This window comes from Pongo pygmaeus, chromosome 17 (assembly GCF_028885625.2).
Source record: "Pongo pygmaeus isolate AG05252 chromosome 17, NHGRI_mPonPyg2-v2.0_pri, whole genome shotgun sequence".
NCBI lineage: Eukaryota > Metazoa > Chordata > Mammalia > Primates > Hominidae > Pongo > Pongo pygmaeus.
The window spans coordinates 24,067,423-24,094,120 of record NC_072390.2 but is presented as its reverse complement, the minus strand read 5'-3'; the positions used below and the strand labels follow the sequence as shown (position 1 = coordinate 24,094,120).

Sequence of the window (26,698 nt, the reverse complement as noted above, 5' to 3'; positions counted from 1 at the left end):
TCCTACTTGGTTGACCACAGGCCTGTGGCTTATTCCTTGAACACATCAGTTCACGCAAACCTCAGGGCATCTGCACCTGGCTCTCCATATCCCAGTGCTCTTCTCCAGAGAATGACCTGGTCCCCTCTTTTGTTTCCTCCAGACCCTGGCTAAAATGTCCACTTTCTCAACAAAGCCTTCCTGACCACTTTATTTAAACTTGCAACCCGCTCAGCAATCCCTGTGCTCATTTGTTATCTTTTCTTTTTTTTTTTCTTTTTTTTGAGATGGAGTCTCGCTCTGTCACCCAGGCTGGAGTGCAGTGGTGCAATCTCGGCTCACTGCAAGCTCCGCCTCCCGGGTTCACGCCATTCTCCTGTCTCAGCCTCCCGAGTAGCTGGGATTACAGGCGCCCACCACCACGCCCAGCTAATTTTTTGTATTTTTTTAGTAGAGACGGGGTTTCACCGTGTTAGCCAGGATGGTCTTGATCTCCTCACCTCGTGATCCGCCCGCCTCGGCCTCCCAAAGTGCTGGGATTACAGGCGTGAGCCACCGCGCCCGGCCTTGTTATCTTTTCTTTTTCTTTCTTTTTTTTTTTTTTTTATGAGACATGATCTCACTCTGTTGCTCAGGCCAGAGTGCAGTGGTACCATCATGGCTCACTGCAGCCTTCACCTGCTGGGCTCAAACAGTCCTCCCACCTCAGCCTCCTGAGTAGCTGGGACTACAGGCATGCATCACCATGCCTGGTTTTTTTTTTTGGTATTTTTCTGCAGACACAGGGTTTCACCATGTTGCCCAGGCTGGCCTTGAACTCTGGGCTCAAGTGATCCACCTGCTTTGGCCTCCCAAAGTGCTGGTGTGAACCACCACACCCAGCATTAGCTATCCTTAATGTGAAAGGAAAATAAAATCTCGGGACCCTAAACCCACTATGCCAAAGGGGAAGTTACACTTGGGAACTGAATCATACAAAAACTGCCTTCCTTTTGTTCCTAAACAGATGGCTACAAAGACAGAAGATAGGTCACCTATCTCCCCAGGTGGCCTCCCTCACTAACTGCTCACAAGGAAATTCTTTGTGAGCCCTAAAACGGAGTTTTGTTTTGTTTCACCCTGACAATATAAATTAACAGTGTATCTTCACAGGTACAGGACAAAGACAAGACTAGAAATCATCCCCCTGAGAGAAATGTGTATTTGACCTCTTCCTCTACTCTACATTTACTTTATCTCATATAAAATGCAGATTTACTGAGTGTGAGACAAACGCATAATTAACATACCTCTACCCTTCCTTTCACATGTGGATTCTGTGAGTGCTCAGCAAAGCCTCACAAGACTGCGACCACTCACCTCAGGACCTACTCTCCCTTTTTTTCTTCCCTCCTTCCCCTCCTGTCTGCTCTTTCCTCTTTAAAGTTCTTAAAATCCTCTTTGGAAAAAGCACAGTCCACAAATCCTGCTGTGACTTGTGTCTTTTTTCCTTGGGCTGTCCTCAACCTTGGCAAAATGAAACTAAACCGACTGAGATCTGTCTCAAATACTTTTTGGTTCATGCGTTTCACTGATGGAATATGGCAGGGGTACCTAGTGGGCAGGCCCCAGGAAGAGAAGTATTTATAGGAAGGGTGGGAGAGACTACAATCCAAGCTTCCCTGACTTTTGTGATGCAGTTTAGTTGCTGGCATTGGAGATGCCCCTTAAGAATCCCACAACTCTGAAGCTGTTCCCTTTTTTCAAACCTGGGCCTTGTCCCTGATAAAATGCAAATGTGTCAAGGACAGAGAAGGTGTTAGGCCTCACCCTTTAGACCTCAGTGTGAACTTGGCAGTGACAGGAAAAGGAGGGCAGGAGACCCCAATTACCAGACCCTGCTCTGTGCATGGGTCTCACCTTGCAGATTTTCATAACAATTTTTCCGGACGACATTCCCATCTTCATTTTATGCTCCACGAAAGGGAGCTCGGAGGTGCTCAGTGACCGGCCAGAGGTGGCAGAGCCAGAAATCAAGTCAGGTCCTGGCCTTACAGCCTGTTCTTTCCTTGTAGAGCAGAGGTTTTCTGCTAATTTTTAAATGATTGTTTTCGCTCTAGATATGTGTTGAGGGACTGAATAGATAAACAGGCAATGGCCAGGCTATATATAAAAATATATATAGTCTGACCCACAACCTGCAGCAACTGGCCTAGGAAGGCAATCTACTATTGACAGTATCCAGTACAACAGCAACCACTCCAGGAAGCCAAACAATAACCTTTTAACAGTTGGCTCCAAATGGCCACAACTTGACTAATAATTATCAACTTGCTAAATTTTTGCTCCTACTTACGACCAACTGGAGAAACCCAAAGATGTTCTGCTAACCAATTGCACGGGATGTCCCCTTTGCACTTAGCCAGCCTACAGCTTCCCCACGCCAACAGCCTCCAATCAGGGAATATCTGAAGCCTTTCCTTTTTCCACTAAAAAGCTTTCTCACTCATCTGCCTTTGAGTCTGCCGAACAGAAGTGATGGTCACTGACTCTTTTGCTATAGCAAGTTCTAAATAAATAGCCTCTGCTTGTTCTCATTTGGGTGGCCTTCATTTGTTTTCTCCCTGTGCTCACACAAGTCACTTCGTGTTGTACACACATGTCTTGTGGACACAGTTGTCATTGATAAAATTGTTCTTAGCATGAAGGAATTAAACATATCAGTGTTTCACAGTGTTCTGCAAACAGCACAGTTGCCCCATATGGAGTTCCATGGTGTTCATGGGCTGGGGACATCAGAGACTGGTCATTCCCAGTTGACCTGGGAGGGGGTCCTTCCCTCTCCTTCTTTTTCTCATCTCTCTCATCCCTTGCCCACGAGGGAGTTTCAGGTAAGATGAAAGAAACATAGGCTAGTAAATGACACAGGGAATGTAGTCTATGAAAGGCAGCTACTATGAGCAAGGAAAAAATCTGTTCACTTTGTAGATATGTTTTTCTGAGAGACCTGACCAGGTCTAATCACATCCTCTGCTCCTGTAGAGGGAGAATTGAATAACTAAGAATCCGTGCTTGCTAGGGAGGATTAAGGAGTAAGTGGGACAGGGAGAGAAATCAGAGATTTCCAATTGGACTGGTAACTCTATAGAAAAAAATTATAAATGTTCACACACCATCCCTTGGTCTCTATTTGAGTTTAAATTATGTAATAATACAATTTTATTTTTGAGAGTGATGTCAGCAAGATGGCAAAATAGAAAGTCCCAGCCCTCATTTACTGCCCCGCTGAAAAACTGATGTAACAAAATATATGGGCCAAAACACCTTTATGAGAGCTCTAGAATCCAGTTAAGAAGTCACAGTACTCCAGATAAGTAAAAAGCCAAAGCAGTTGCATTAAAAGAGGTAAAAAGGGCAATTCCATTTTATGCACGACGGGCCTGCCCCCAAGCTGGCACAGCACCGTGCCCAGAAAGACCACCCTGGCCACACTCTCCCCAAGAGAGAGTGGAATTAATATCCAACTCTGAATTTTTTACGTGTTGCCCAAGGGACCAATTTATATCTTGCTTCACCCAGAGTGCTGAGGGACACAGAATAGTTTAAATGCCTGAGGGAAGCTAAGAACAAAGAAAAGGGGCAGTTGGTTTGCTGTGGCCAGCACAGCTCTGCCTGACTGGGAAAAGGTGCAAAACTTATGACTTCTCCCCAGGGAGGGAGAGAGAAGAGTAGAGCACCCTGGCCTATGGTATAGTAGTGAGACACCAAAAGGAGGGAGGGAGAAGAGTGGGGCACCCTGGCCTATGGTATAGTAGTGAGACACCAGAAGGAGGGAGGGAGAAGAGTGGGGGCACCCTGGCCTATGGTATAGTAGTGAGACACCAGAAGGAGCAAGAGATTATGGGCTCCTGAAAAAGGAAACCAGTAAATCCCTATAATTAAAATGCACAAGTCCAGGGAAGACACATCCACAGAAAAAGTTTGAGAGCTTCCCAGAATCTCTAGCTAGGCTGATTGGTGAAGATCTTTCCCTGCTGAAGCCAGTCCATAAGGACTGGGAGAGGTGGCTGTTTGTTCAAATGGACAGATACCAACATAAAGCTATAAGGAACATGAAGAAAGAGGGAAATGAGACACAACTAAATGAACAAAATAATCACCAGTAACCTACCCTAAAGAAATGGAGATCTATAAACAGAGATCAGACAAAGAATTAAAAATAATCATCTTATGAAGCTCAGAGAGTTACCAGAGAACACAGGCAACTGAGTGAAATCAGAAAACTATGTGTGCATAAAATTAGAATATCAACAAAGAAATAGAAACTATAAAACAGAGAACGAAACACAAATTGTAAAGCTGAAGAATATTAACTGAACTGAAAATAATCACTACAGGGCTCAAGAGCAGACTTGAGTTAGTAGAGGAAAGAATCAACAAACTCAAAGACAGGTCATTTGAAATTATCTAGTCAGAAGAGTAAAAAGGAAAAAAAAAAAAGAATCAAAAATTGAAGATAGCCTAAGGAAGTTATAGGACACCATTAAGCTAATCAATATATACATCTTGAGAATCCTAGAAGGTGAAGAAAGAAACTGAGGAAGAAAGCTTATTAAAAGAAATGATGGTCAAAACATCCCAAATCTGGAGAGGAAAATGGATATCTGGATTCATGAAGCTCAGTGAATCATGAACAGGATAAAGCCAAAGTAGTTCATACTGAGGACCGGGCATGGTGGCTCACGCCTGTAATCCCAGCACTTTGGGAGGCTGAGGTGGGTGGATCACAAGGTCAGGAGATCAAGACCATCCTGGCTAACATGGTGAAACCCCGTCTTCACTAAAAATACAAAAAATTAGCCGGGCGCGGTGGCAGGTGCCTGTAGACACAGCTACTCAGGAGGCTGAGGCAGGAGAATGGTGTGAACCTGGGAGGTGGAGCTTGCAGCGAGCCGAGATCACGCCACTGCACTCCAGCCTGGATGACAGAGCGACACTCTGTCTCAAAAAAAAAAAAAAAAAAAAACAAAAACAGTTCACACTGAGATACATTATAATCAAATTGTAATCAAATTGTCAAAAGTCAAAAACAAATAATTTTTGGAGCAGCAAGAGAAAAGTAACTTGTCACATACAAGGGAGCCCTCATAAGACTATTGGCAGATTTCTTAGCAAAAATCTTTCAGGTCAGAAAGGAGCGGGATGATACATTCAACGTTCTAAAAGAAAAAAGTGCCAACCAAAGAACACTATACCTGGCAAAACTATCCTCCAAAAAAAGAAGGAGAGAGAAAAAATTTCCCAAACAAAAGTTGAGGGTATTCATCACCACCATATATGACATACAAGAAATGCTAAGGAGAGTTTTTCAAGTTGAAATGAAAGAATACTAAACAGCAACAAGAAAGCATATGAAAGTATAAAGTTCATTTGTAAAGGTAAATATGTAGACAAATATAGAATACTGTAATGTTGATATGTAAATAATTTTAATTCTAACTTAAAGTTAAAAGACAAAGTATTAACACTAACTATATAAAAATGTGTTAATGGATACACAACATAAAAAGATGTAAACCACGTCATCAATAACATAAAGGGAACACTTCCAAACTCATTTTATGAAGCCAGTGTATGCTGATACCAAAGTCAGATGAAGGCACTACAAGAAAAGAAACTATAGGCTAATATTCCTGATGTCCACAGATGCAAAAATCCTTAATAAAGTATTAGCAAACTGAACTCAACAGCACTATAACCAAGTGGGATTTATCCCTGAAATGCAAGGATGATTCAACACGTGTAAATCAATTAATGTGATACACCACATCAACAGTGTGAAGGATAAAAATAACATAGTGATCTCAATAGATACAAAAAAAGCATTTAACAAAATTCAACACCATTTCATGATTAAACACTCTCAATAAACTAGGTATAGAAGAAATTTGACTGACTATAATTAAGGCTGTATGTGAAAAGCCCACAGCTAATATTATATTTAATGGTGAAAAAGCAAAAGCTTTTCCTCTAGGATCAGGAAGAAGGCAAAGATGCCCACTCTCATCACTTCTATTCAGCACACCACAGGAAGTCCCAGCCAAAGCACATAGGCAAGAAAAAGAAATAAAAAGCATCAAAATTCAAAAGGAAGAAGTAAAATTATCTGCTTACAGATGGCATGATCTTATACATACAAAAATATAAAAATTTCACCAAAAAACTATTAGAACTAATAAATGAATTCAGCAAAGTTGCAGGATACAAAATTGATGTATAAAATCAGTTGCAGTTTTACATACAATGAACTATCTGAAAAGGAAATTTAAAAACAATCACATTTACAACAACATCAAAAATAACAAAACACTTAGGAATTAACTAAGGAGGACAAAGACCTTTATACTGAAAACTACAAAACAGTGATATAAGAAATGAAAGAAGATACAAATAAATGGAAAAAAATCCCATGTTCACAAATTGGAAGATTTATATTGTTAAAATGTCCATACTACCCAAAGCTACCTACTGATTCAATGCAATCCCCAGGGAAATCCCAATGACTTTTTTTTTTTTTTTTTACAAAAATAGAAAAAACAGTCCTAAAATTCAGAAGGAACCACAAAGGACCCCAAGTAGACAAAGTAATCTTGAGAAAGAAGAACAAAGCTAGAAGCATCACATTTCCTAATTTCAAAACATACTACACAGTTACAGTAATTAAAACACTATGGTACTGGCATAAAGATAGATACATAAACCAATGGAAGAGAATACAGAGTCCAGAAATAAATCCACAAATATAGTCAATTGATCTTTGACAAGAGTGCCAAGAATATAAAATGGGGAAAGGATAGTTTCTGCAACAAATGGTGTTGGGAAAATTGTATATGCAGATGCAAAAGAATGAAATTGGAACTTTATCTTACACTACACACAAAAAGTAAATCGAAATGGATTAAAGACATAATTGTAAGACCTGAAACTGTAAAACTACTGAACGAAAACATAGGAAAAAAGTTTCCTGACATTAATTGGTCTTGGCAATGATTTCTTGGATATGACACCAACAGCACAGGCAGCAATGACAAAACTGGCAAGTGAGATGACATCAAACTGAGGGGCTTCTGCACAGCAAAGGAAACAATCAACAGAATGAAGAGGCAACCTATTGAATGAGAGAAAATATGTGTAAACCACATAAAGGCGTACCTTGTTTTATCGTTTTTCACTTTAGTGTGTTTTGCAGATATTGCATTTATACGAATTTACAAATTTTTAATAAATTTCAGGTCTGTGGTAACCTTGTGTTGAGCAAGTCTATTGGCACCATTTTTCCAACAGCGTGTGCTCACTTTGTGTTTCTGTGTTACGTTTTGGTAATCTTTGCAATATTCCAAATATTTGCATTATTATTATATCTGTTAAAATGACCTGTGATAAGGGATCTTGGATGTTACTATTGTAGTTGTTTGGAGGTGTCACGTATAGCACCCATATAAGATGGCAAACTCAATCGATAAATGGTGTGTGTGTTCTGACTGCTGTACTGACCAGCCATTCCCCCATCTCTCTCCCTCTCTTGGGCCCTCCCTATGTCCTGAGACATAACAGAATTGAAATTAGGGCCATTTAATAATCCTACAATAGCCTCTAAGTGTTCAAGTGAAAGGAAGACTGTCTCACTTTAAATCCAAAGCTAGAAATGATTAAGCTTACTGAGGAAGGCATGTCAAAAGCCAAGACAGGCCAAAAGGTGGATCTCTTGTGCCAAACAGCCAAGTTGTGAATGCCAGGAGAGAGTTCTTGAAGGAAATTAAAAGTGCTACTCCAGTGAATCCACTAATGAGAAAGTGAAATAGCCACATTGCTGAAATGAAGAAAGTTTGAGTGGTCTGGATAGAAGATTAAACCAGCCACAGCATTCCCCGAAGCCAAAGCCTAAGTTGGAACAAGGCCCTAACTCTTTTCAATTCTAGGAAGGTTGAGAGAGGCAAGGAAGCTGCAGAAGAAAAGCTGGAAGCTAGCAGAGGTTGATTCATGACGTTTAAGGAAAACAGTTGTCTCCATAACATACAAGTACAAGGTAAGGCAGCAAATGCTAATATAGAAGCTGCAGCAAGTTAACCAGAAGATCTAGCTAAGATCACTGATGAAGGTGGCTACACTAAACAACAGCTTTCAATGGAGGTGGAACAGCCTTCTGTGGGAAGAAAATGCCACCTAGGACTTTCATAAGTAAAGAGGAAAAGTCCATCCCTGGCTCCACAGCTTCAAAGGACAGGCTGACTTCTTGTTAGGTGCTAATGCAACTGGTAACTTCAAGTTGAAATCAGTGCTCATTTACCATTCTGAAAATCCTAGGGCCCTCAAGAATTAGGCTAAATTTGCTTTGCTTGTGCTCTATCAGTGGAAAAACAGAGCCTGGATGACAGCACATCTGTTTACATCATGGTTTACTGAATATTTTAAGCCAACTGTTGGGACGTATTGCTCGGAAAAAAAGATTACTTTCAAATTATTACTGCTCATTTATTATGCACCCGGCAACCCAAGAGCTCTGATGGAGATGTACAAGGAGATTAATATTGTTTTCGTGCCTGTTAACACAACATCCATTCTTCAGCCCATGGATCAAGCAGTAATTTTTACTTTGCAGTCTTATTATTTCAGAAATATGTTTCATAGTGCTATAAGTGCCATAGACAGCGATTGCTCTAATGGACCTAAGCAAAGTAAATTGGAAGCCTTCTGGATTAGCCAAGCATGGTGACACATGCCTGTAGTCTCAGTTACTTGGGAGGCTGAGGCAGGAGAATCATTTGAGCCTGGGAGGTTGAGGCTGCAGTGAGTCATGATCATGCCACCACACTCCAGCCTGGGTGACAGAGTGAGACCCTGTCTCAAAACAACAACAACAACAAACCTGGCAACGATTCACAATTCTAGATGCCATTATGAGCACGCATGATTCATTGGAGGAGGTCAAAATAGCAACATGAACAGGAATTTGGAAGAAGTTGATTGCAACCCACATGGATTGCTTTGAGGGATTCAAGACTTTAGTAAAGGAAGTAACTAGAGATGTGGTAGAAATAGCAAGAGAACTAGAATTAAAAGTGGAGCCCGAAGATGTGACTAAATTGCTGCAATCTCAGGATAAATGTTAATGGGTGAGGAGTTGCTTCTTATGGATGAGCAAAGAAAGAGGTTTCTTGAGATGTAATCTTCTCCTGGTGAAGATGCTGTGAACATTGTTGAAACTATTACAAAGGATTTAGAATATTCCATAAACTTAGCTGATAAAGCAGCATGTTTGAGAGGACTTACCCCAATTTTGAAAGTTCTACAATGAGTAGAATGCTATCAAAAGCATCACATGCTGCCGAGAAATCTTTCATGAAAGAAAGAGTTAACTGATGTGATCAACTTATTGTTGTCTTAGTCTAAGAAACTGTCTTCAGCAACAACCGCCCTGATCAGACAGCAGCCACCGATGTAGAGGCAAGACCTTCCACCAGCAAAGAGATCCAGACTCACTGAAGGCTCAGATGATTGTTAGCCATTTTTATCAATATTTTTAAATTAAGGTGTGCTTTTTTTTTAAGACATGATGTGATTGCATACTTAATAGATATAGTATAGTATAAACACAACTTTTATATGCACTGAGAAAAAAATTCATGTGACTTTCTTTCTATATTAACTTTATTGGGGTGGTTTGGAACTGAACCAGCAATGTCTCTGAGATATGCTTATATCTGATAAGGGGATAATCTCTGAAATATATAAAGAGCTCCTACAACTCAATAGCAAAAAAACAAAACAAAACAAAGCAAAACCCAGCAAATATCCGGATTAAAAAATGGGCTAATGACATGTCTTCTTAAAGAAGACACACACTGTAATCCCAGCACTTTGAAAGGCCGAGGTGGGCAGATCACTTGAAGTCAGGAGTTCAAGACCAGCCTGGCCAACATGGTGAAACCCCGCTTCTACTAAAATACAAAATTTTGCCAGGCATGCTGGCAGAAGCCTGTAATCCCAGCCACTCAGGAGGCTGAGGAAGGGGAATCGCCTGAACCTGGGAGGTGAAGGTTGCAGTGAGCCGAAATCACGCCACTGCAATCCAGCCTGGGTGACAGATCGAGGCTCTGTCTCAGAAAAAAAAAAAAATGACATAGAAATGTCCAACAGGTATATGAAAAGCTCAATGTTATTAATCATGAGGAAAATGGCAAATCAAAACCATAATGAGATATCACCTCACACCTGTTAGGATGGCCATTATCAAAAAGACAAAAGTTAGCAAGTGTCGGCAAAGATGCGGAGAAACTGAAACCCTTATACACTGCTGGTGGGAATTAAAATGGTACAGCTGCTATGGAAAACAGTATGGAAATTCCTTAAAAAATAAAAATATAGAATTACCATAAAATCCAGCCATCCCACTTCTGGGTATATATTCAAAAGAACTGAAATCAGAATTTCCAGGAGATAGCTGCACTCTTATGTTTGCTGCAGGAATTTTTGCAATAGCCAAGACACTGAAGCAGCCTAAATGTCCACTGGAAGATGAATGAAGAAAGAAAATGTGGAACATACATACAATGGAATATTATTCAACCTCAAAAAAGAAAAGAAGGGAATGCAGCCAGATGCAACAACATTGATGAACCTGGAGGACAGTATGCTAAGTTAAGCCAGTCACAGAAGGAGAAATACTGCATGATTCCATTTATATGAGGACTTATAATAGTCAAACTCAGAGAAGCACAGAGTAGCACAGTTGTCTCTAGGGTTTGGGGGAGAGGGAAGTGGAGAGTTGCTATTCAAGGAGTAAAACATTTCAGACATGCAAGATGATTAAGTTGTAGAGCTCTGCTGTACAACATTGTCCCCATATAGAAGAGTACAGTATTGTACACTTAAAAACTTTTTAAGAGGGTAGATCTCATGTGAAGTGTTCTTACCATGATAAAATAAGGAAATCAACTCAAAGATGCAGGAGGAAACTTTCAGAGGTGATGGATATGCTCTCAGGTGTATACACATGTCAAAACTAACCAAACTGTACACTTTAAATATGTGCTGTTTTCTGTATGCATTTCAACTGTATCTCAAAAAAGCTGTTAAATTTAAAAAAAATTTGGTAATTGACTTAACCTTCACCTCCATTAATAATTTCACAGGAACGAGTAAAATGTTCTGGGTATGAGCAAGCTTTGATAAGGAGAAACTAAAAGAAAATACTGATATTAAGGAAGAAAGGAGACAAAAACGTAAGAGATGGAGTCCAAAGACCCCGGAGTAGGCTGCGTGGCTGGGTCTAGAAAATGGGGAGGGAGCCCGGAAGTGGGTCAGATAGCTGAGCTCCTCTCCCGCTGTACCTGTGGGTTAGCAGGAGTTGGGGCACATATTACAGACGGGGGTACTTATCATTACGCTCACTGATCACCCTAGGCCCATTCCTCACTATTCCCACTTTCAGCCGGAAGACCCTGAGCCATTAGTTGTGCCTTGGACTGCTCAGGGCATAGTGAATCCACAGCAAAGGGTTCAGCGGAAGGCCTGCTCTGGAGGCCAGGGTGACTGTGTGGCTGTTCCTGGCATTCCAAGCTCTAATTCCAAATACACTGTGTGATCCAGGCTGTGTCGTAGGGTATAATCCATATGTGGGATCCACGATGTGTTCCATGGTATGACCCATGGGTCTAGGGTGTCACCCACTGTGTGATCAGGGAGTGCAGAAGGCTGTGACTCACTGTGGCAGCCATGATGTTCAGGTTCCATAGAAGAACACCAATGCTGCTTCCTTTGTATTGTGGGTTGAATAACAGGATTTTGAGATTACCCTAGAAATCCATCCTCTGTTTTCCTAAACGAACATTCTGTATAAATAATTAAAATTAATTTATCCTATTTGAAGTTAGGATAACCTGTAGGAATTTAGGTGAAGGGAAAGGCTGAGGCTGAACACCACCAGCAGAACTAAGATGCTTTTCTTCTGAGCCACAGACTAGGGTTCCGCCTGCCTCCATCTGTCCCCAGGCAGCAAGGGTTGACATGGCCACAGAGCTTCCTGCACTTCACTGTGTGTGTGTGTGTGTGTGTGTGTGTGTCTGTGTGTGTGTGTGCGCCCATCAACACTGGGCCTCCTATCCCCTGTTCCAAGCTCATTATTGTACCCAAGCCCAAGGGTGGAGAGCATTACTTCTGAGAAAATGTCATTAGAGCAAAAAAGGGAAATGGATCTGAAAGTTAAATATCGTCCTCCATTAGGCACAGCAAAGTCTATTGGATCAACCACAGCTCGGCATGCTTTTTAGTTCCATGCAGCGCTTATCAAATAGCTGATGTTCAGAAGGCTGTTACATTAAAAAGTAATTCTAAAACAAAGTACCAGTTAAAACAATTTCAGAGATAGTCACATAACTGTTTCTTAATTGGCACTACTTTATCCGTATTTTATTGGTTCTTTTCAGCACATTGAATTTCTTTGTACAATGAAAACCTATAACAAATAACACGTTTCTATATTTTCTTAAAAAAGAGGGACACTTCCTTATAGGTCACATATATCAATTAGAGCATATTCCAAATGGATTTTCAACTAAACAAGCTTAAAGCAGATGCAGGAGTTTCGATAAAACTATGCACAATGTGCGGAGCGTTTTGTTCTTCATTTGCTCTGCGTGGCACCTGCTGCTTTCCAATGAGCCTCTCAAAACGAGGGGTTTCGAAAACTTGTCGATTTTAAAAACAGAAATATACTCTACAAATATGGTTTTTTGTTTGTTTGTTTGTTTTGTTTTTGAGACGGAGTCTTGCTCTTTCGCCCAGGCTGGAGTGCAGTGGCGCAATCTCGGCTCACTGCAACCTCCGGCTCCTGGGTTCAAGTCATTCTCCTGCCTCAGCTTCCCGAGTAAATGGGATTACAGGCTCGTGCCACCATGCCCATCTAATTTTTGTAATTTTAGTAGAGATAGGGTTTTGCCATGCTGGCCAGGCTGGTCTGGAACTCCTGACCTCATGTGATCCACCCGCCTCAGCCTCCCAAAGTGTTGGGATTGCAGGAGTGAGCCACCGCACCGGGTTATGTTTTTTGTTTTTGTTTTTGTTTTTTTTAAGTGGGAAGGTTCTTGGAAGCTGCTGTCCTCCTCCTCAGGCCTGCCTCCCTCCTCACTGGGGCAAGAGCTGCTCCCACCGTCTTCTGTGCCTGCATGGATGTATTTTATGCTGTGCTGCAATGGCTGGTTGATGCCTTTGTCTCCCGCACAAGGTCTGAGCACACAGAACAGCTCCTGAGACAGCTCCAGTTTGTAGACTGAAGCCTGACAGAACCTGGGTACGTGGTAGATGTGCTACTGAATGTCAGTAATTGCTACTGAATAAACAAATAGTAGCCTGTAACACAGCTTTGACGTCCTTCTCAATAGACAAGTTGCTCTACAAATCAAACAGCTGATTGATCTGTGGCACAGTCTAACTCTCTGGGGTATGCTGGCTTGGGCCTTGTTCTGGGCTTCCTCACCAGGACAGCTGTGGGCTTGTGGTTCATTTACACCACCCTCTGAGGGTGACAGGGAAGAAGGAGGCTGGCTCTGGGACCAGCAATCGCCTCTTGCTCGGTCCTGATTCTTCCCTGGGGCCACTCTTGCGTTCTGAGTCTTGCTCTGCTGGCGAGCTTTGTATCTATGGATTTCTGTGTCTGGCCTAATTCCAGTGGCTGATATTTTCCCAGAAAAGAAAATACAGCTGGGGTCGAGGCAAATGTGTGCTCCATGACTCTGGGGCTGACCTGTGTTTCTCCTGTGGCCTCCTGGCCAGCAGACTCCAAATCACGCTCTCTAGATGCTCCCAAAGTGCCTGTAAAACACAAATGCTGCTCTGCAGCCAAGTTAAAGGTTCCCTTTTGTGGCTTTTTATCCACCTTCCTTTCAGTGATTCTCTAATGAGTGGATTTCTTGGGGAAAAAAAGGATAAACGTTCCATTTTTTTCCTTCATGCCCATTTACAGACAATCTCCAGCTTCCCATGATGGTGCAATCTATAAAATGCAGCTCCTAATATTGACTTGTGGAGCACTTTGATAGCTGGAGATAAAAGGAGCAGTCTCCTTCCCGTTTGATAACACTGCACACTGTTGCTCAAACTTTTCATCTTCTTGAAGCATCAGTTCTATTAGGTAAACACTCCAGGTTGCTGCTACATTCTGGGAGCTGTGGGTGCTTCTGGGTTCTTTCAGCAGCTCCTTGATGAACAGGAAACCAGCTACCAGGTGCAAACTTGGAGCAGATTTCACAGCTGCTTCTGCTCATAGTTTGCACCCAGGATCAATAATAGCATTATGCTTTTTTTTTTTTTTTTTTTTGAGATTCTTGCTCTGTCACCCAGGCTGGAGTGCAACGGCGCACTCTTGGCTCATTGCAACCTCCCGCCTCAGCCTCCCAAGTAGCTGGGATTATAGGTACCCGCCACAACGTCTGGCTAATTTTTGTATTTTAGTAGAGATGGGGTTTCACCATGTTGGCCAGGCTGGTCTTGAACTCCTGACCTCAAGCGATCCACCCGCCTCAGCCTCTCAAAGTGTTAGGATTACAGGTGCGAGCCACTGTGCCTGGCCAGCATTATGCATTTGTGTGCAAACATCGACATTAAACAATCAAGTTCCTACCTCCCGTGTACCTCCCCACTCATAAAATATCCTAAGGAAGGGGGATGCCCATCATGTTATTGAGAGGTTCCACGTGAATCCCTGGAATCATGTTCTTGACCCACACTATTGCCATTTATCTCTGAGCACGTGCAGGCTTGGACTGGTATTTTTCTCTTAGGTTCTTGTCCTTTCTCTTCAACAACACAGTAAACTTTTCCAGGGCTGAGGCTGTGCTCTCTGCCTTGTGGAATCTCCGCATCACCCAGAGAAGCACCTGGCACAGAGCGGGCTCTTGAGAGACACAAATGTTTGCAACTGGTGAGTAATATAAGGGATTCAATGAATAAAATGGCCTTTTCCCTTGTGACTCAAAGAATGGGTATCATTGTGCCTTATTTTTCTGTTTATGTCAAAATATTCTCTTCTTATGCTTTTCCTGGGAGAAGTTCACTTACTCAGAAAGAAAATTCACTTTTCAACTACAGAAGAACACACCAAGTGAGCTTTAATCCAAAGCACAGTGATGCAACCTACATCTTCTCCAAGGCACTTCTGCTAGGATTAGAGAAAGCAGATGCCACAGTGTGTTTGCTGTCTTCCTCGATCCTCCATCAGTCGGCAGGCTGACCTGTCTCTCACTAAATAACATTTTCCCAGATCGGCAAATGAAATAACAGCAGGAAGGGTTGAAGAGAGCTGTCTAACCCTTGAAGATTTTGATGGGTGGCTTCCCTAACTCGCGCCTTCAGTGGCATTTGGTGTAACACCTGATAACAGCTGGGCAACAATCCTGTGATTCCTCCTGATGAGGCAGAGCTAGGGCAGCCTTACAGAATGGGACACAGGGTCAAGCCAAGCCAAGAGGCCTGCAGGAGCAGTGTGTGTGTGCCCCTCCCGTCAGGTGCTAACACTTCAATGCAAGTCTAGAGGACTTTATTTGCTGAGAATAATTTAACCCCAGAACTGCAGTTGGAAAAGTCTTTAAATGATGCTTTTTTATTCATAAACCACAGCTTTCAATAATGGGCTGCTATCTTTCCTGCTGTGGTTAACTGACCCGGGCTTTTTAAGAGTAGGGCCATCAGCTTATGGCCCCTAAACGGGCTCATTAGAAGAACCCTAGACCCTTCTGTTATGGCCACTGTGATGTCCTCTTCTTCTCCACCAGCTCCTCCTCTCGGGATCCTAATTCAAGGACAAAATCCTTCACTGACTTCTTTTCTTAGTAAGTGACTAAAACAAAAAGCCTATTATTTAGAGCAGTTTTAGGTTCACAGCAAAATTGAGAGGATGGTACAGAATACAGCTGCCATGTACTCCCTGCCCCGACAGGCACAGCCTCCCCACCAGCAATATCCCTCACAGAGTGCTGCAATCCATGAAGCTACCCTGATGCATCACTGTCACCCAGAGTCCACAGGGCTGGAAGGGCTACACTAGGGTTCCCTCTTGGCGTTGGGTTGGACAAGTATGTGGTGACATTGTCCACCCTTACGGTATCATATGGAGTGGTTTCCCTGCCCTAAAAGTCCTCTGTGCGCCGTCTGTCCATCCCTAGCAAGGGAATTCTGAAACAACAGGGAAGTTTTCACTTGACCCCTAAACACACTTAGAGTCACTGCTTTAGCTGGTAGAAGGTAATTTTCTGTTTTTCAGTAAAAGGGTTGGTTTCAGCTTAAAGCCAACCAAAAAAAAAAAAAACAAAAAAACCCAATAACTAAGTATTAATAAATTTAGACCCGGTTGGGCACGGAGGCTCATGCCTGTAATCCCAGCACTTTGGGAGGCTGAGGCAGGTGGATCACTAGAGGTCAGGAGTTTGAGACCAGCCTGTCCAACATGGTAAAACCCTGTCTCTACTAAAAATACAAAAATTAAAAAAACCCCAAAAATTAGCCAGGTGTGGTGGTGGGTGCCTGTGGTCCTAGCTACTTGGGAGGCTGAGGCAAGAGAATTGCTTGAACCTAGGAGATGGAGGTTGCAGTGAGCCAAGATGGTACTACCGCTCCAGCCTAGGCAACAGAGAGAGACTCTGTCTCTAAGTAAATAAATAAATAAAAAAAATTAAAAATAAATAAATGTAGACTCAAATTATCCTGGGTGCTGTGAGGTGAGAAATAATCATCTAGGGCTCCTTATTCGGATTTACGCAGTGGGGTTTTGGAGATCTTCTGATTATCACTTTCAATATCATGAGGTGATTTTAGGCCCTTGGAGTTAGGTCTTATCTTTGAAAATGCTAACCTTTGGAAACTTTTCATAGACAAATTAAATTAGCTAGATACCTGAATTAGCTAGGTCTCTCGGTCTCAACTCAACTGAAAAACCTGCTTGCCATTAAAGAATCTCCCTCTAAATGACACATTAGTCTGACACCGTCAACAGGGAAAGTCACTTGTGCTGGAGGAGCTGAGGTTGAGTCCAGGCACCTGAGTGTTTAGAAAGTGGATGCACAGCCAGGGTCAAACAAAGATCGACAATTCCTCTCCTGCCGGCTTCTCTTCATCCCCAGGAGCACCCACCATTCCAGTCTTATCCGTCATCACCCCGGCTGTTTCCTGGATTGCACAGGGTGCAGGAGTGGGCACACCTGTTCGTCCTCCAGCAGCAAAGTCCTCCCAAGAGCAGCCACCGTCACTGCTTCAGTGTCTTCCTGTCCCTTCCAGTCTGAAGCCTCCTGCACCCGCCAGGCCATGAACCTGCACACCCAGTGGGTTCCTTCTCAGCCCTCTTTTTTTTTTGAGACGGAGTCTTGTTCTGTCTCCCAGGCTGGAGTGTAGTGGCGCAGTCTTGGCTCACTGCAACCTCTGCCTCCTGGGTTCAAGCAATTCTCCTGCCTCAGCCTCCCAAGTAGCTGGGATCACAGGCGTGCACCACCACGCCCAGCTAATTTTTGCATTTTTAGTAGAGACGAGGTTTTACCATGTTGGCCAGGATGGTCTTGATCTCTTGACCTCATGATCCACCCGCCTCGGCCTCCCAAAGTGCTGGAATTACAGGCATAAGCCACCGCGCCCAGCCTCAGCCCTCTTTATCCCTGAGCTCCCAAGTGACACTGCTGGCCACTGCCTTCCTCCAGAAACCTCTTCCTTTCTTGGCTGCTCCCAGCCCTCTGTCATTCTTTACAGTCTTCTTCCTCCAGCCCTTTTTGAAAGGCTGGAGTCCCATGGCCTCCTATCCTGGGCCCTCCTCCCTTCCCTTCTCACTCTGCACGTCCTCCCCAGGTGGCGTGTCCTCTCTGGGTGGCGTGTGGTCCCCAGGTGGCATGTCCAACCTGGCCAGTGCACTAATGACTCTGGGTGACACATCCATCTCTGGCTCTGCAGCCTCTCTGAGACCAAAGGCAAATGCCCAGCTGCTCTCCAGCCACGGCCCACTGGACACCCAAGGCCCTTCAGTCTCAACACATCTAGACTGGAGCTCACTGTTCTCTTCTCCCTCCAATTGCCTCTTATTCTTAAATTCCTTACTCGGAGAACGTCCTTGCCATTTTACTGAAGGGTTCAGTGACATTTCTTCACCCAGATGCTCTTCTTTCCCTCCATCTCATCAGTCACCAGGTTCCCGGGATTTCATTTTGCCCACACCCACAGACACGTCTGCCCCTTCCTGTCATTGTCATACATCTGAATGAGGTCGCCTCCTCACATCTCTCTCTCTTTTTTTTCTGAGACTGAGTCTTGCTCTCTCCCCCAGGCTGGAGTGCAATGGCACGATCTCAACCCACTACAAACTCCGCCTCCCAGGTTCAAGTGATACTCTCACCTTAGCCTCCTGAGAAGCTGGGATTACAGGCACCCACCACCAGCTAATTTTTGTATTTTTAGTAGAGATGGGGTTTCACCATGTTGGCCAGGCTGGTCTTGAACTCCTGACCTCAGGTGACCCGCCCACCTCAGCCTCCCAAAGCGCTGGGATTACAGGCGTGCGCCACCGTACCCGGCCTCCTCACATCTCTTGACTGGACTGTTGCAGCTGCCTCCCGCTGGCCTCACAGTCACTGGCTAATGTTGTTTGGCGAAGCCAGCCTGCCTGGGCTTGATCCTGGCTCAGTCACAGAGGGCTGTGTGCACCTGGGGCTGGATGCCCTTTGCTAGGATGTGTGATCTCATTATGTGAATTTATATACATTATTTCAATTAATTTCATTTACTCCTCTCAATAAGCCAGTGGGATTAGGATTATCATTGAGATGGAAACTGAAGCTCTGGAGGGTGTACTTAAGTTTGTGCAACTGGAGGATGGGGGTGCTGAGGGCCTCAGACAAGGTCTGACTCCAGTGCTGTGCTCTAACCATCACACACGCCCCTCTGCATCTTTTAGTGGGTCGTAGGGTATCCCCAAATTTTGAAGGAAGTGTTCATAAAATGGTCATATATTCCAGTGACACAACTACCTGTTTTCAGGGCTAGTATTAATCATGTGAATAAACACGAGAGGGTTGACAAGTCCAAGAGAACATTTTTGGCAGAGTGTTCTGAACTTCCGGTGTTTTGCCAGGTGAAAGAACAAGATAAATCCCTGGGATGAAATTAGGCTTCATGTAAACAACGGCAGTTTCCAGCCTATAAAGTTTTAGTATCATTGCTATAACAGTCTATAACAAGTTATACCACATAAAAGTTTTGACTTAAATGCAACAACATCACTGCATTCTCTTTAAGGCTGTAAGGATGTGTTATGTGTGTTTTTTTTTTTTTTTTTTTGAGACGGAGTCTTGCTCAGTCGCCCAAGCTGAAATGCAGTGGCACGATCTCAGCTCACTGCAAGCTCTGCCTTCCGGGTTCACGCCATTCTCCTGCCTCAGCCTCCCAGGTAGCTGGGACTACAGGTGCCCGCCACCATGCCTGGCTAATTTTTTTTTGTATTTTTAGTAGAGACGGGGTTTCACCATGTTAGCCAGGATGGTCTTGATCTCCTGACCTCATGATCCACCCGCCTCGGCCTCCCAAAGTGCTGGGATTACAGGGGTGAGCCACCGCGCTCGGCCAGGATGTGTTATGCTTTTGTGAGTTCAGAAACATAAGGAATAGCCAGAGTATTGGGATTTCTTCTGACTTTGAAAGCCACAGCCTCCTGTGGCAAAAAACCAAGACAGCAAGTTAATAAGGATGTGCCCGAGGCTACTGCACAACTCCAAAACTATTGTCTTTTCTTGGTCACTTCTGCATTCATTAAGAAAGACATTTACTTGGGAAAAAAGTCATCAAAACCCCAGAGTGGAGAACATTCCTTCTGTTTTTTTTCCTTTGTGTGTGTGTGTGTGTGTGTGCGTGTGCGCATGTCTGAGCATGTGTGCACCAGGCACTTCCTCTGACAGTAACTAAAGACACAGATTAAAATCATGCCAGCATTCTGATACAAAAGAAAACTAGCAAATGTCCCAAAGAGATTGCTTCCTTCTTGAAAGATGTATTCCAGACAGAGAAATAGCAAATACACAAACTATAACAAGAAATAATTGAAAAAAGTAAAAAAGACAAATCCTATCTACAGTTGAGGATTTAAAATTCGAATAACAATCCAGGAAAAGAATCATATTAAAAGAGTAGTTGAGTGGAACGTGATAACCCTTCCCCAATAGGAAGGCAGTGAACACAGTCAATGAAGGATGAAGAAAAATCAATGGCATTGATTCTGTTACAACTCCATGAACTCAATAGCAGAAAAATTCACCTGAAGGATGGTGAACACAGCTTTGTTTGCTGTATGTGTTCATTTGGCAGATTAAATATTTTGATTCACACCAATTCACATCAAGTATGCTTTTAATTGGTGTAGACCCAGAGCCTCTGCCAATGGTCTCTCATGTGCGTGAGCCCCTAAAGCCTAGTGCACAGCCTGCAGAAAAGTCTGTGTGACCTAGGTCAGATCAGTGGTGAGAGCCAGCAGCCCGTCACTGAATTAGCCATGTAGATTACATTTTATTAATTTGAGCAAATGCTTAAAAATAGGTAGGTTTCAGAAATTCCAAAGACCTGGCAACTTTGAGCCTGTGTTCTCACAGGCAACAGTGGGATGAAGCTAGGATGCAGCTGTCCCTTTTAGACAGGGCATGCACTCCCTGCCTTAGCCCTTGTTATGGACTGAATTGTGCTTCCCATCCCCCTAAATTCATATGTTGAAGCCCTAACCCCCCACATGACTGTATTTGGACATAGGGCCCTTAAGTAGGTAATTAAGGTAAGATGAGGCCATAAGGTGGGGCCCTAATCCCACAGTGTCCTCGTAAGAAGAGGAAGAGACACCGAAGATCTCTCCCTCTTTTTGTGTGCACACAGAGGAAAGGCTATGTGAGGATACTGTGAGAAGGTGGCCATCTGCAAGCCAGGAAGGGAGCCCTCACCAGAAACCAACCCTGCTGGCACCTTGATCTTAGACTTTCAACCTCCAGAATTGTGAGAAAATAAACGTCTGCTTTTGGTCATTCAGCCTGTTGTATTTTGGTAGGTAAGCAAGCTGACTAACACATACCTCATGCTCAAGACCATGGGAGTTATCTGAGAATTCCTCTCATTACCTACCCTCCGCACCCAGTCATCTGACCTGCTCCCCAAGCCCGTGAGCTCCCCACTCCTACTATACCACACTGCTCTAGTTTGGACCCCATGATTCCTTGTCTTGACCACTGCCTTCTAACTGGAAAGTTACATCCCACCTCTGCACCTGCTTAAAATCCAGCCATGGCATGCTTCAACCATGCTCCACCTAAAAATTAAAATGGGACCATATCTCCTCACAGTCACAGTGGCTCCCAGATTCTTGTGTTGTTGCCAGAGGATTGTGTGGGGTGCTACGTCCTGTGCAGGAAAGAAAGCTGAGTCATCAGGATCGACCCCATGGGGGAGACAGAGCACCATGACACCTATGGAGCGATGTACCCCAGTGCTCCATGAGAGGAGCACAAAGAATTCACAGGACACAGAGAGTTAAACCTTTATTTCCACTAGAAGACTCTGGGAAGGTCTTCTTGAGGACTCATCATGGTGGGAGACCGGACTCACCTCACACTAGCAGGCATGGAGTGATAAAGGGCACTTGACTGGACACAATGGCTCACACCTGTAATCCCAGCACTGTGGGCCAAGACAGATGGATCACTTGATCTCAGAAGTCCAAGACCAGCCAGGGTAACATGGTGAAACCCCATCGCTACATAAAATACAAAAGTTAGTTGGCCGTGGTAGCATGTACCTGTAGTCCCAGCTACTTGTGGGGCTGAGGCAGGAAGATTGCTTGAGCTGGGGAGGTCCAGGCTGCAGTGAGCCATGATCATACCACTGCACTCCTGACCGGGTGACAAAGTGAGAGCCTGTCTCAAAAAAAAAAAAAAAAAAATAGAGACATAGTCTCACTATGTTGCCCAGACTGGTCTTGAACTCCTGGCCTCAAGTGATCTGCCCACCTCAGCATCCTAAAGTGCTGGGATTTAAAAAAAAAAAAAAAAAAAGACACTGCTGGAGTGAATGCACCTTCCCTGGGTCTGAGGTCTCTGAACCCAGCTTTCGGTGCACATTTCCAGAATAAATAAATGAAGGTGGTCAGTGAGCAAGAATAAATGGCTGTTAAACACAATGGCAGCATAAGTAATTATCTGAGGATATTAATGGTCAATAAGTCATATTTCTGACTCAAAAATTTCCAGCTAAATCCATTTTAAAGCCTAATAAAATCAAGAACCTTTGTGTGTTTAACTCAAATCTATATAAAATTGACAAACAATGTCAACCCCACATAGCAGTATGCGTTTTAGTGTAGATATCACTGGGTGGAGGATACAATACATTCCCCCTGAAAAGTGAGTCATTTGATTTTATGTCATTTTAGATATAATGCTGATACATAAACTCTATGAGGCTATGAGATGATGTCTTCAAAGAGTACTTACAAATGTGTTACAAGAAGCTGACTCTTTAGAGCTCACCATTCTATTCTTCAGACCATATCTCATCACATTTGTTTTTCACAGATTCATAGTCTAATAATTTTTATTATATATAAAGCATTTTCTGCTTCTCATATCCTTTTATTATTTTAAAATTATGTTCAACTGTATAATCACATCAAAACAACACTATATTCTCACAACTCCTGATCCTATTTGTCTTAATTTTTTTTGTTAGTTTCTTGAGCTGACAATTCTCTCCCCCCTTTAAAAAAATTCTCCCCTTTTTGAATTATTTTAATTTGATGCACTTAAAAAATTTTGGCTGAAGTAATTTCCAATTAATGTCTTTCCAGGTAGAGCATGGTGGCTCATGCCTGTAATCCCAGCACTTTAGGATGCTGACGTGGGTGGAGTGAGGCCAGGAGTTTGAGATCAGCCTGGCCAACATAGTGAGACTTGTCTCTATTTATTTATTTATTTATTTATTTATTTTTGAGACAGGGTCTCCAGTGCACCACCCGGCTAATTTTCGTATTTTTTTGTAGAGATGGGGTTTTACTATGTTACCCAGGCTGGTCTTGAACTCCTCAGATCAAGTGATCCACCAGCCCCAGCTTCTCAAAGTGCTGGGATTACAGGCATGAGCCACCAATGTGTCTCTTTTTTTTTTTAAGTTTCCTTCCAGAAAACTATGTGGATGAGGGTATACTTTGAGTACTTGCATATCCGAAGATTTATTTTACCCTCACACACCAACAATGGTTTAACAAGGTATGAAATTCTAAAGTTACACTTTTGTATCCTCAGACCTCTGGAAACGTGTGCTCCGCGATATTCCGGAGGTGAGCACTGGAGGGGAGAGCTCTGCTACTGCTCAGCCCGCGTCCCTGTTGAGATAACCTGCGTATTTACTGTTTTTTGTTGTTGTTGTTGTTTCTTCAAAAACATTTCCCTTTGCTTTAGCAATTAGATATTTCACCAGGATACAACAGCTAGGTTTATGTTGTTTTAAATTATTCATTCTTGCAGTGGACAAGTCCTCTCAAACTCAATATTTATTGTATTCTAGATCTTAAATGAAAGTTGCATTCATTTATAAGCAGGCATCTTGCTAAAGTCATGGAATAACTCCTTCTCACACGCATAGCAGAGAGCACAGACCTGAACGACTATTCTTCCTTATATCTCACAAAATTGCGATCAAAAGCTCAATTATTATTATTTTGTCTTAAAATTTAAAAGGCAACAAGTAGTATCAGGAAATAGTGATTTTTTTTTTCATTCTACGGTAGAGTGCATAGAACCATGTTTTCTAATTGTTGTAGGAGAACACGTACTTGCTATAGCTAAGCTCTGAAAAATACTACTAGGAGAGCAAGCATTTGGTTCCTTGAAAACGCTGGGATTCTGCGCCCGCCCTCCTGCACGCAGTTACACAGCGAGCACACCGGGGCCCGCCACCCTTTCGTGCCGCTGGTTCTCAAGCGGGGCAAACCTCCCAGAGCCGGGGTTGGGCTTCCACAGTAAAATCTAAGTGTAGCTGAAGTTCTTTCTCAAAAGGCAGCAGGCCACACCCACCCACAACACTGTGATTGGAATAAAAGCTTTGCGGTCAAGCTAAAAGGCCTTATAAATCTCCTTTCATCTGTGTTCTTAAAACAAACTGCTAGCCTCCTCGTGTAGCAGGAAGTGAGAGGCTAGGGTAGACATCCCCGGGGATTAGACCCTGTGGAAGGTGATCAATCGAGGGGGAGACTTCCCAGAGAGGCTCATTAATTAGAGCGAGCGACCGGCAGTAAGCTCAAGGCATTGGGAGGGGCAGAATCAGCCCGTAGAGTCCTCCCGGCTAGGTCAGGGGAACCATTCCACCCATAGTTTAAACGCTCTGAGCCCGTCCGCGCCCGCCGCCCGTCCGGGTCCAGTCCCGGGATTCAGGAGCCCCTCCCGCCGCCGCTCCCCGGTGCCCGCCGCCCCCGCGGGCCCGGCGCGCTGTCCCCGGGGCGTCAGCCGACCTCGCGGCCGGGACCTACCGAGCAGCAGGAGCCGGTGCGTCTGCTGCAGGTCGCGCTTCTGCTCGCGCAGCATGCGGTCGATGCCCCGGCTCACTTTCCTCGCCTCCTTGGCCGCCTCGCGCTCCTCGGCGCTCAGCTGCTCGGTGCGCTGCCGCTTCTCCTTCGGCTTGTCTGCTTTGGGCCGAGGGCATGCCGGGCTCCCTTCGCCGCCCCGAGGGAGCGGGGTCCGGGCTGTGTCCCTTGCGGCCGCCCGGACTGGGGCCAGGGCCGGGGCCGGGGCGGGCTGCGCGTCCTCCACCGGCGGCTCCGAGGCCGCGCAGGGGTCGTCCCCTGGGCCCCCGAAAAGCAGCGGCCGCAGACTGTAGCACAGACCCATGTGGGCGCGGCACAGCGGGGGCGGTGCGCGGGACTAGGGCGGGCTGGGCGCCGAGGGCGGCCTGGTTCCCGCGGCCAGTTCAGGCCGGCGCCCCTGCGGAGGGGCGGGAGGGGGCTGCACCCGGACCCTGTTCGGCGCTGCCGGCCGCCAGCTGCGGGAAGGGGGTGCGGCAGGCCGGGGCCGAGGGCCACAGCCCCTCACTGCCCCAGAGGGCCATTTTGCATTTTCTGCTGGGTGCAAGGGGTGGCGGCCGCCTTGGCTGGAGATCACTTGCTAACGCCCAGAGCGGGCCGAACCGACGGGCCTCCGCGAGCCCGGCCCCCGTTACTGTAAATGCCGCCGCCGGTCCAGCCCTCTCTACCGTAAATACAGCTGGCTTTCGTTACCGTAAATACTGCCGCCCAGGCTGGTCCCCGTTACCGTAAATACCGTCGCGCGGGCGAGTATTCTGTACCGTAAATAATGCCGTCTGAGCCCGGCGCGCAGCTGCGGACAGTGCCGCAGTGGCTGTGCACTCAGCACCTGGAGCCGCAGTTGCGGCAATCAGAAAACCAGGGTGGCTTTGATCTTGGGCGATAGTAACTGAGGACGGAAAGCTGGGTGTAGGAATAGAGACCGTGGCTTTAAAGCCTTCAGTTTCCCCAATCCGTTGCTTGCAGAGATCTCTGCACCTTGCCACTCCCTTTTCTGCTCATTATCTTACACACACGTCTGCACACTCTTTATCCCTACTTTAATAGTACTATACCTTTGACCTCTACAAAATCTCCAATTCTGGAGTCTGGTCCACGACACCATTTTCAACAATCTCCACCCTTAAAAATGAAAACCGAGCACATATAACTGCCATGTACTATTTATATTTGCTGAAATGAGAATATGAGATTGTACACTGTATTTTCTTAATCCACAATATAGCGCAGAGAGGAGCAGATGTGCCTTCAGACTGGGTGCGCTCTCTCCCTGACGCTGAGAAACAAGCCTGCCCGAGGTCCTATGTCTTCGGTTATTTCCCACTGAATGCACAGCATCTGTAGAGCTTCTGCAACAGGTGAACATTTCAATATAGCTTGTGAAAAACCTACTGTAAGATGTGTTCCTTGGAAAATGACATGGAATATTATAGCTGATAGTTAAATACATCTCTTATTAACACACCAGATTAGGCTGTTTAATGAAACACAGCATGCAGCACAGCGCAGTGTGCACTGTACCCGTTGGCACTACATGTAAATACTACATTGGATTACATTTTTTCTTTTTGAGACAGTCTGGCTCTGTTGCCCAGGCTGGAGTGCAATGGTGCAAACACGGCTCACTGCAACCTCTGCCTCCCGGGTTCCAGTGGTTCTACTGCCTCAGCCTCTTGAGTAGCTGGGACTACAGGCGCCCACCACCACTCCCAGCTAATTTTTCTTTTTCTTTTTTTTTGAATTTTTAGTAGAGACAGTTTCACCATGTTGGCCAGGCTGGTCTTGAACTCCTGACCTCGAGGGATCCACCCATCTTGCCTCCCAAAGTGCTGGGATTACAGGCGTGAGCCACTGCACCGGACCTGGATTACATTTTTAAATCAAGAAGTTGGAGATCCGGCATTCACATTTCTTTTGAGGGTCCTACTAATAACAAATGTGCATACATGTACTACTTTTGACTTAACATTGTTCCCCAAATTTTGCTAAAATTATGGCATACTTTTAGATATTTGAGCAAAAGAAAGGAGGACTATAGAAAATCTAACTTGGGAAAATAGAAAAAGTTACTAAATATCGCTGTCATTTTCATCCATCTATCCATTTATCCAT

The 26,698-nt window shown here is 44.4% G+C and overlaps 1 protein-coding gene across 1 annotated transcript in view; it reads right to left on the bottom strand.

Moving 5' to 3' along the window:
- Window positions 1–25,215, bottom strand: part of GNAL (G protein subunit alpha L) — a 200,266-nt gene extending 175,051 nt beyond the window's left edge. Inside the window, exon 1 of the mRNA XM_054460592.2 lies at window positions 24,536–25,215. Coding sequence (XP_054316567.1) covers window positions 24,536–24,893 — 358 coding nt within the window. The 5' untranslated portion in view covers window positions 24,894–25,215. The remainder of the gene's footprint in view (window positions 1–24,535) is intronic.
- Window positions 25,216–26,698: the final 1,483 nt, after the last annotated feature.